The following is a 9,547-nucleotide window of genomic DNA, read 5'->3' on the forward strand; positions in this document are numbered from 1 at the left end:
ATGAGGGTTGCGGAGTTGGTTCAACAGCCCGGTCGTGACCATCTTCCGTATCTCACTCCGTATCCACATGGACGGGGTCAAACATGGTAATTAAACATTTTTTTTTCTTTAAATTTGGATTCATTATTAACCGTTTGTTCTTTTAATAAGGTTCAACCGATCCGGGAACGGGATCAGCGCATGGATCAACCGTATGATGTACTCGGCCCTCGACAGTGGACATCCGACTTTCACTCACTTCCCAACCGACAAGCAGGTTCTGTGGTTTCGTCAGTTTGCGGTAAGTATTCTAATTTTTTACTTATATTTTTAATCTTTAATATAAATTTTCTACTAATTGTGTTTTTTTTTCAGCAAGAGTTCAACTGGAATTCCGATGAGACGCTCTTTATCTATCACCACTTCGTCCATAAAGTAATGGACAACTATGGGAAGCAGATCCACGAGTGGAAGAAGAAGTGGGAAATCAATAAGGTTCGATTTAATTTATTAAACAATTTTTTAATTTATTAAACTATTTTTTAATTTATTAAACTTTTTCTTTTTTTTTAATTAAAAGGTCCCAAAGTCGATGAACGACACGGTCTGGAAGGAGTTGTGTGCGCATTGGGATAAGGAGGAGACGAAAGAAACTTCTTCCACCAACTCCACCAACCGCAGGAGCGACCGTAAAGGGAAGGGCATCTACAAGCATAACTTGGGTGCTCAATCTATTGCCACTCTCGGAGATCGCATGGTAAGTTCAACCGCTTTTTCTTCAATTATTTGAGTTTCAGAATTTAAATTTATTGTGCATTTCTTCTAATTTCTAATGTTTCTTTAATTTTATGTTTTTTTTCAAGGCGGAAGAAAATGATGGCGAGCCGGTCGATGATCTCGCCCTAATGAGGAGGGCGTATACCAACAAGAAGACCGGCCAGATTGATGACGGTCTTGTGAGGGACGTGGTCGACCTGGTCCAAACTCAGGTGGTAGACGAAGTGTCTCAGCTTCAAACCGAGGATGACGCTTCGACGGCTTCGACCAACTTGTCCCGGTTTCGAATCAACGAAATCGTTGAATCCGTAAGTTTTTTTTTTTTAAAGTTCAATTCATTTATTTCTTGGTTTAAATTTCTAAATTTGGCTTTTTTCTATTCAGTCGGTTCCAAAGAAGAAGGGACGTTTGTTCGGTTTGGGTCGTCGCACCCGGTCGGTTCCTCCTTCTTCTGCACCACCGCCCTTTGTTGATCCAGAAGTACTTACGGCTCAGTTGAAGGACAAAGATGATCGAATATCTTTGTTGGAGACCCAGATGGCGGCTCAACAGGCGGGCTATGAGGCACAGAGGAGGCTGAACCAGCAAATGATGGAGATGATGCAGAGGATGTACCCGAACGAGGTGTTCCCGGACGTGCCAGACCCGTAGTTTTTTTTTTCCCCAATCTCGGAATGTTTTATTTTTATTTGTGAAACTTTGAATATTAATTAATATGATTTCAATTTTACTTTTAATTTCATATTTTCGAATTTAAATTTCAGAAATTTTATTTTTTCAAAAAAATTAATATTTTTTACATTCCGAGGAAATTAATTATATTTTTCACTAGATCGATCGATGCGTTTTTGAACAAAAACGCATCGATCGATCCGTTTTTTTAAAAAATATAGCGAGGGACATTTCCCTCGGAATTTTCCGAGGGACAACTCCCTCGGAAAATTCCGAGGAACGGATCCCTCGGAATATACCGAGGGAACAGTTCCTCGGAATAAACCGAGGAAAAAGTCCGTCGGCATACTCCTATCGATCGATGTATATATGTCCAAACACGCATCGATCGATGAACTTCCGAGGAATTATCCCGACGAAGTTCTACCTCGGTATATTCCGAGGACTTTTCCGACAAACAAGGGATCCTCGGAATTTCCTCGGAAATTTATTTCCTCGGAATTCCGTCGGAAAATTCCGAGGGATTTCAGAGGAAAAAAGAAATTCCGAGGAATTATTTCCGACGACGTGTTTCGTCGGAATTTCGTCGGAATAACGATATTCCGACGAAATTCCGACGATTTTTTCCCTCAGAATCCTTGATGTTTTCTTGTAGTGTACCTACAAAAAAGTAAGTACAATTACTGTCAATATCATATCACTCACTACTATCAGTTTAATATTTATCAATTATAAATCTACAAAATTACCTCTCAAAGGGATACATCCACCTGAAGTGTACATGGCCACCTAAGCGTGCTTCTCGTGCTAGATGCAATGGAAGGTGAAACATGATGTCAAACAGTGATGGTGGAAAGAATCTCTCAAGCTGGCACATTGTCTCGACGATCTCTGATTCTAGTGCTAGTAGCTTCTCTGGATCAATAATGCGTTGGCAGAGTCTGTTGAAGTAATTGCATATACGAGTCACTGCAGTCCGAGGTCCTTTTGGTAGTAAACCTCTCAATGCTACCGGAAACAGATTCTGCATAAGAACATGATGGTCATGTGACTTCATGCTGCCAATGCCGGGAGGATCCAGTGAGATACAATTTGATATATTGGCACAATATCCATCAGGCCCTCTGAAGTTTGATAACCGTCTGCAGAATTTCTTTTTTTCTTCCTTAGAAAGCCAATACGCAGCTGGAGGCAAGTAAGTTCTCTTCCCCCTTATCTCTGTATGTAAGTTGCTTCTAATACCCATGTCTTCTAAATCCTTTCTTGCTTTCAGGCCATCCTTATACTTCCCACTATGCATCAGAATAGACAACAGCGCATCAGACACATTCTTTTCCACGTGCATTACGTCGATGTTATGCCTCACAGACATATCCTGCCATATATTGAACAAGTATTTATCAGAAGCAGAATATTAACAATTTATGATAGAAAATAAAGTTAATATGACAATACCTTCCAATAAGGTAACTCGAAGAAGATAGACTTCTTCTTCCACCGCCACATATCATCATCTTCTTCGTACTCGTCAGCTGAAACACCATCATCCTCATCTCCTTCAGTCCTTTTTCGCTTATTCTTCTTAGGTAAATGTTTTCCAAAATCGTTTTTGAAGTCCCTTAGACTGTCAAATATTTCCGAACCACTCTGAATCCTCTTCGCAGTACCAACCTCCACCATGTTGTCAAACCATCCTTTCCTTCGTCTGTAAGGATGACTAGGCATCAGCCACTTCCTGTTCCCCATGTAAACATATTTGCGACTAAACTTTAGCCACCGATGAGGTGTATCCTTCCCACATACATTACACGCTTGCTTCCCCTTCACTTTGCACCCAACTAATGTCCCTAAACCAGGATAATCAGTGATACTCCACAACATCATCGCTCTTAGAGTAAAACTCTCCTTCTTAAAAGAATCATAGACTTCCATGCCTTCCTTCCACAATTCGTTCAAGTCCTCTATAAATGGCTGTAGATATACATCAATGTTGTTGCTAGGTGCGGTTGGGCCAGGTATCAACATTGTTAACATGATGTTCTCAGATTTCATACACTGCGTTGGAGCCATATTGTAGTTGACTAGTAGAACAGGCCATGTGCTATACTTGGTGTTCTGAATGGCGAAAGGATTCATGCCATCTGTTGAAATACCTAGTCTAAGGTTTCTTGCTTCAGCTGCGAACTCCGGACATTTGTTGTTAACCTGACCCCAAGTCAATGAATCAACTGGATGTCACATAGTTCCATCTTCAGAAGCATTAGTGGAGTGCCAACACAAGTCCTCAGACAACGGCTTCGATCTAAACATTCTCCTGAACCTGTCTTTTATCGGAAAATATCGGAGCACCTTAGCAGGAATCCCTTTCTTCTCCTCACGAGTCTGCTTATCCTTCTCCCATCTTGATTCACTACATCTTGGACAGCTGACCGCATTCTCATAGTGTTTTCTATAAAGAATACAGTCATTCTTGCAGGCGTGGATGACATCATAGCCAAAACCAAACTGTTTCAGGAACTTCTTCACCTCATCTGTAGACTTAGGTAGAACAGTGTCCGCGGGAAGCATGTCATGAACTAATGACAGTAGCTGAACAAAATAGTTCTCAGACATCCCACTCTTGACTTTTATCCTGTAAAGTCCCATAATTGCAGCTACCTTCGTGTATTTAATACACTTCGGGTACAATGGAGTCTCTGCATCCTCTAATTTCTTTCTGAACTCAGCTTCTTCTGGCCTGTCAGTTACCTCAAACGCTTCTGCATTCTCTTGCTGAGCTGCTCCATTGCCTTCATTTGCCATGAAGCTTGTTCTAAACAACTCGTAAGCCTCATTTTCAGACGAGTAGACATCAGCTGACTTATGAGGCCTTGTATCCCCATGTTTAGTCCAAAATTTGCAAATCTTGTACTTCTGATCCATTCCTCTTATCACCAGATGCTCGAAAACTGTCTCAGTAGATTGATGGCAGACATTGCGGCAATCAAGACAAGGGCAGAACATTTCAGCTGGATCGCCTAAACGTCTTGATGAAGAAGACACAAACTCCCTGGCTCCTTTCTCATACTCAAGGCTATTCCTGTCGGGTTAGACCAAGTGAGAACATAACATTATGACTTACAAACTAATGAGATAAACAGAAAAATAACTCGTAAAAGACAGTGAAGTGAAGTTAATACCTTGGTAACAAGACCCAAGATTTATCCATGTTACAGCTTCGAGCAAATGTACATACAAGACACTCACTTTTTCAAGCAAGAACAACAAAAAAGATCGAGATTTCTAAACTAGAAGAAAGTGTCACTTCTTTTTACCATATCAAATCTCTTCAATTTTAGTTAGATTGACCTACAAAAGGAGACAACAGTGTTAAAATACAATGAAATAACTTACAAATTTACATATAATAACTGAAACGAGAAACCCAAAAATTTAAAAAATAGAGGTACCTTAAGCGAAAGACCTGGAAATAAAATCTTCCTGCAAAATAGTATACAAAAACGAATAAGTTAGACATGCAAACCCCCTATATCACTAATTGGAAAGAGATAAAATGATTTTGAATCGGGTAGCAGAGTGTTAAAACGCGAGTTCACCTTTGATGGATTCTGAATGGATTCCAATCAGAGGGGACTTGTTTTCACGATTTGGGATGAGCAATGGTAGAACCTTAGGAATTGAAACTGAAATTTTGGGTGAGAGAGGTTGATGTTGACTGTATCGAGCAAAATTGAGGCAAAGAGATACGACAGAGGGAAAAAACCTAAATTGGGTTTGATTATTTGGGATTTATTTTGGAGCCTAATTGTTTTAGGAGCCAAAATATTTCTAAGTGTCGCGGGCATTACCGCGTAACTCAACTATAACACTTTTAATAACTTTTTGCTATTACACATAAGCGTTTCTTTTCAAACCATACGCTGAATTTTGTTTTTTCAAATCGACCCTCTACCATAGCGGTTCAAAATATACAAACGCTATCTTTAAAACGCGTGTATGTCAACCATAGAATAATCGTAAGAAAATGCTATTCCGGTCTACTATTAAAACTCATTTTTCTTGTAGTGAATGGAGAATCCCAATATATAAAGACGGATGAGGGCCATGAGGCTACCTCAAAATATTTGATGAGTTTTTTTGAGTGATGCCCTAGACTTCCAGCATATATAACTTACCCTCCTCGTTTCATCAACAAAAGTTGCATACTTTCATTAATCCAAAGATGATTTGTCAAATGTATTCTGGTTTCGGGACTCAAAAGTAGAGTATTCCATGGGGAAACCTGATCGACGGATTTGAAAATGTGATGCCCTAAGAATAACAATGGCGGTAGCCCTTGCATACCTGATGTAGGCTCGTCCATGAAGATTAAAAAAAGGACTACTAATTCAACTGAAATAGTAAGCCTTTTCCTCTGTTCTGGCAAACGACCATTAACTCGAGGAAGGCCAAGTATAGAGTTTTTAAGAGGTTTAAGCTCCATTAACTCCATTACTTCTTCAACAAACATCTATCATTCACATAAAATGGCAAAAGAGGTTACAACTTTTATAACATCTCGCGAGTAGTTATGAGAACATAATTAATTTTTCATCTTAGTAATAGTACTTACCTCTCGTTTTTGGCATCTATATCAACATCTTTTCCACCTGTTATAATGGCATTCAAGGAACAACTCACAATAAGAAAATTCGCTCCGGTCTTGATCAGCCTCGGGATCAAGATTAAATTCGGTTTCTTATCAGCCATCTTCATCACAACAAAGTCCCCTCTCTCTATCCCTCCCCTTCAGCCAGTCTGCTATATTAACCCTTGAATCAGATTCTCCTCTCAAGCTATTCTTCATATTTCCCTAGCCATTGCTTTAGCCTCCACTTCCATTCATGGACGTGATTTATCTCAGACGACAATATCTCTTCCCTTACCCATGCTGCATGCGGCAATAGCTGCCTCTTCTTCTTGACCTTATACTCCTCATGAAAGGCTTTGTCAGCTTCCATGGCAAAAGCATGGAAAGTTTTATTCTGCTTTCGGTACTCTTTCTTGTACCAACATCATGTATATGCATCTTTAGAGGCTCCTATTTAATCAACACCATAATTCTTGGGAACCTTCAACCTCCAAAGTACCTCTGAATTAAAAATTATCTCATATGAGGCATCGACGAATCAAAACCATCTTTATCACGCATATTCACTAATTTGCAAGAATTAAAAAAAATCAAGAATGAACTGAACTGTATGTAATATCGGTAGTAGATGAAAGGTTGAGTGTGGAAATACAGAGTAACAGAATTTTCGAGACCAAAACTCAGATCATGATAACCATTTGAGCATATGAAATGGAAAATGGAGAATGAAAAACCTGGTTCTAGTTACTGAACTCTCAAAGGATCAAAATCTCAACAGTAAATGAAATATGTAAGTCAAATTAAGCCATGTAATCTTGTGCATGCCCAATTTTTTGTTCAACTAATTTGGTATGCGTAAATTTAACTATGTGAAGACTTACCGTGAAATTATGCGTTTAAGTAGACATTAAACTTGGTAGTGACGTAACTATACTCATCACAATTAATAGGAGAAGAGCAAGTGCTTTCTCTGAAAATAAAATAATCAGAACAATAGTTAGAGAGAAGAACATTGCATAGGCATATATTCAAACCAGCCATTGTGCTAAATATGGAGCTATTTCTCACATTAACGTTCGGTTCTGTTCATTGAGATACTTCCTTGCACCTGTGACTTTCCATATCCCAGGTCTAGTAGTCGCATATAATGGATCTGTTTTGAACAATTCAAAATTCACAACCAGACATAAAACATATTTCATATAAAGCACTACTAAAATGATAAGCAATACCTTTGGCTTGACAATACTCTCAAACTGTCGAGCACGTAACCATTGGGTGTTATGGCCAAAATCTCAACATTAATTGAATAAAACTATAGCGGTGGATACGACGGAGGGAGTCGTGTCTCTGACGAAGTATCTTGGATCAAACATGCAAGCACACGAAAGTCTCTCAGATTAAAGATATGTACCCTTGGTGGCAGACGACGTCACCGGATCCAAGCGTGTGAGCTTCTCCGTCACATCAGTGTAACGATGGAGAACCGGAGGCAAGTATTTTGTCCAGTGGTAGAAGCTTGAAAGATCTACAGACTCGAATGAGTTTATATCGGAGGAGAAACAAAGGGAATTGGAACGATCTCTCGTGAATAGAGGAGTAAAAATATAATTAAATCAAAAGTGGGGGTCGACATTAATACACCTTAGCAGCAAATTGCAGAGAAATGAATTTTCCGATGGGAGTGCAAGAGGCGTCGTTGAACGATCTATGGTTGGAGTGAGAGACGTGGCATATTGGAGTCTTCTAATTGGTTGATTTAAATTGTTGAGGTGGATAGGCTGAGAGGGCTTCATATTCTCCTTTTAGTATTGTAAGATTTATTTAAAAAAAAAAGAAAAAATTAATAATCATTCATTTTGAAAATGTGAAAACATACTAGTTAAGGAATTTGTGGTATCCTTCGTCACAATGTGGGACTGTTTGCTTCACCATCTATCATTTCCATCCAGATGATTCATTTATATTATCTATCGAGATGATCTTTCCAAATTTTATGAAACTGTTTGTTTGTCCATCCAGATGAATAATCTAAATAGATCTTATGTTTGTTTTTTTTATCTTCATTTCAATCTAGATGAGTTTAGTAAACAAATAACTAAAATACCATTGTTTTGATTTACTCATATATTTGAGGTTAAAGTTAACTATATTAACTTTTATTATTTAGTCTAAAATATATTTACATTGAAATTATTTTAAAATTAGCATTTTGACATTCATAAATTATTATTTCATATAAAATTATAAAATTTTATTTAGAATTGTATTAAAAATTTACTACAATAATAACTTCTAATAAACAAAAAGTTTGATAAAATAAAATTTCAAACAAAAAAGAGTATTAATAATAAACTGATCATAATATTCAAATAAATATATCTAAAACTAATTTTGTATTTTTTGTGTGGATAATGCGATTTTTTCGTTTTTGGCGGAAATTGCAATTTTCTGGTTTTGGTCAGGAAAACACGATTTCTGGTTACGGGCGAAAAAACGCGATTTCCGATTTCGGCGAGAAATCATAATTTTCGATTCTAACGGAAAAACGCGATTTTCCTGTTTCAGCCAGAAAACATAATTTTATGTTTTGGCCGGAAAACAGAATTTTCAGTTTTGACAAAAAAAAATCAATATTTTAGTTTTAGTAGAAAAAAACAATTTTTGATTTTGGCGGGAAAAATGAATTTTCCGGTTTTGGCAAGAAAACAAGATTTTCTGGTTTTGGCGGGAAAATCAGATTTTTAGGTTTTGGCGAAAAAACAAGATTTTATGGTTTTGGTGGAAAAATGAGATTTCTTGGTTTTGGCGGGAAAACAAAATGTTTCAGTTTTGGCAGGAAAACGAGATGTTTTTGTTTTGGCGAGAAAACCAGATTTTTCAGTTTTGGCGGGAAAACGAGATTCGGGAAAATGAAATTTTTCGATTTTGGCGGAAAAACGTGTTTTTTGGCGAGAAAATGCGTGGTTTGCGGTTTTGACGGGAAAATGTGTTTTTGGCGAGAAAAATGCGTTTTTGCGGTTTTAGTGGAAAAATGCGTTTTTGTTTTTGGCGGAAAAGTGCGTTTTTAGGTTTTGACATGAAAATGCGTTTTTGTAGTTTTTTCTTTTTTCATGAATGACAAAATAATATTAGATTTAAGTTTGTGATTTATGAAATATATAGGAGTATAATAGACATTTTATAATTTTGAGAGAACTATCTCCATCTAGATGGTACAATTTGGATTTTTCAAAATTAAACCTAAATTTTGAAAACTTATCCGAATGATCCATCCAGATGACTTGTATTTTTAATGCCTAAGCTAACAAAACTCTCATCTCCATCAATACAACTCAAGCAGCCCCTGTGTGTTTTTTTGTGAGTCCAGCCAGACGATATAATTGGTAATGACAAATCATTTTACCTAGACAACTTCATCTCTAAAATCAACATCCAAAATGCCAGGAATTAAAACAAACAAATGTTACTCTTGACTGAAACCAATTC

At 37.5% G+C, this 9,547-nt stretch overlaps 2 protein-coding genes across 2 annotated transcripts; one reads left to right on the forward strand and one right to left on the reverse strand.

Moving 5' to 3' along the window:
* On the forward strand, window positions 1-2,096 carry LOC106388794. The gene is made up of 7 exons (XM_013828941.2): window positions 1-86; window positions 151-280; window positions 355-474; window positions 560-736; window positions 843-1,064; window positions 1,141-1,403; window positions 1,680-2,096. The coding sequence occupies exons 1-7, from the start codon at window positions 1-3 to the stop codon at window positions 2,068-2,070; spliced, it is 1,389 nt and encodes a 462-aa protein (XP_013684395.2). The 3' UTR covers window positions 2,071-2,096.
* Window positions 2,097-2,173: 77 nt separating this feature from the next.
* LOC106383979 lies at window positions 2,174-6,177 on the reverse strand. The gene is made up of 4 exons (XM_013824018.1): window positions 6,041-6,177; window positions 3,778-4,507; window positions 2,884-3,633; window positions 2,174-2,803 (listed from the first exon to the last, which is right to left on the reverse strand). The coding sequence occupies exons 1-4, from the start codon at window positions 6,175-6,177 to the stop codon at window positions 2,174-2,176; spliced, it is 2,247 nt and encodes a 748-aa protein (XP_013679472.1).
* Between the last annotated feature and the right edge of the window lie 3,370 nt (window positions 6,178-9,547).

Source organism: Brassica napus, chromosome C5 (genome assembly GCF_020379485.1).
Source record: "Brassica napus cultivar Da-Ae chromosome C5, Da-Ae, whole genome shotgun sequence".
NCBI lineage: Eukaryota > Viridiplantae > Streptophyta > Magnoliopsida > Brassicales > Brassicaceae > Brassica > Brassica napus.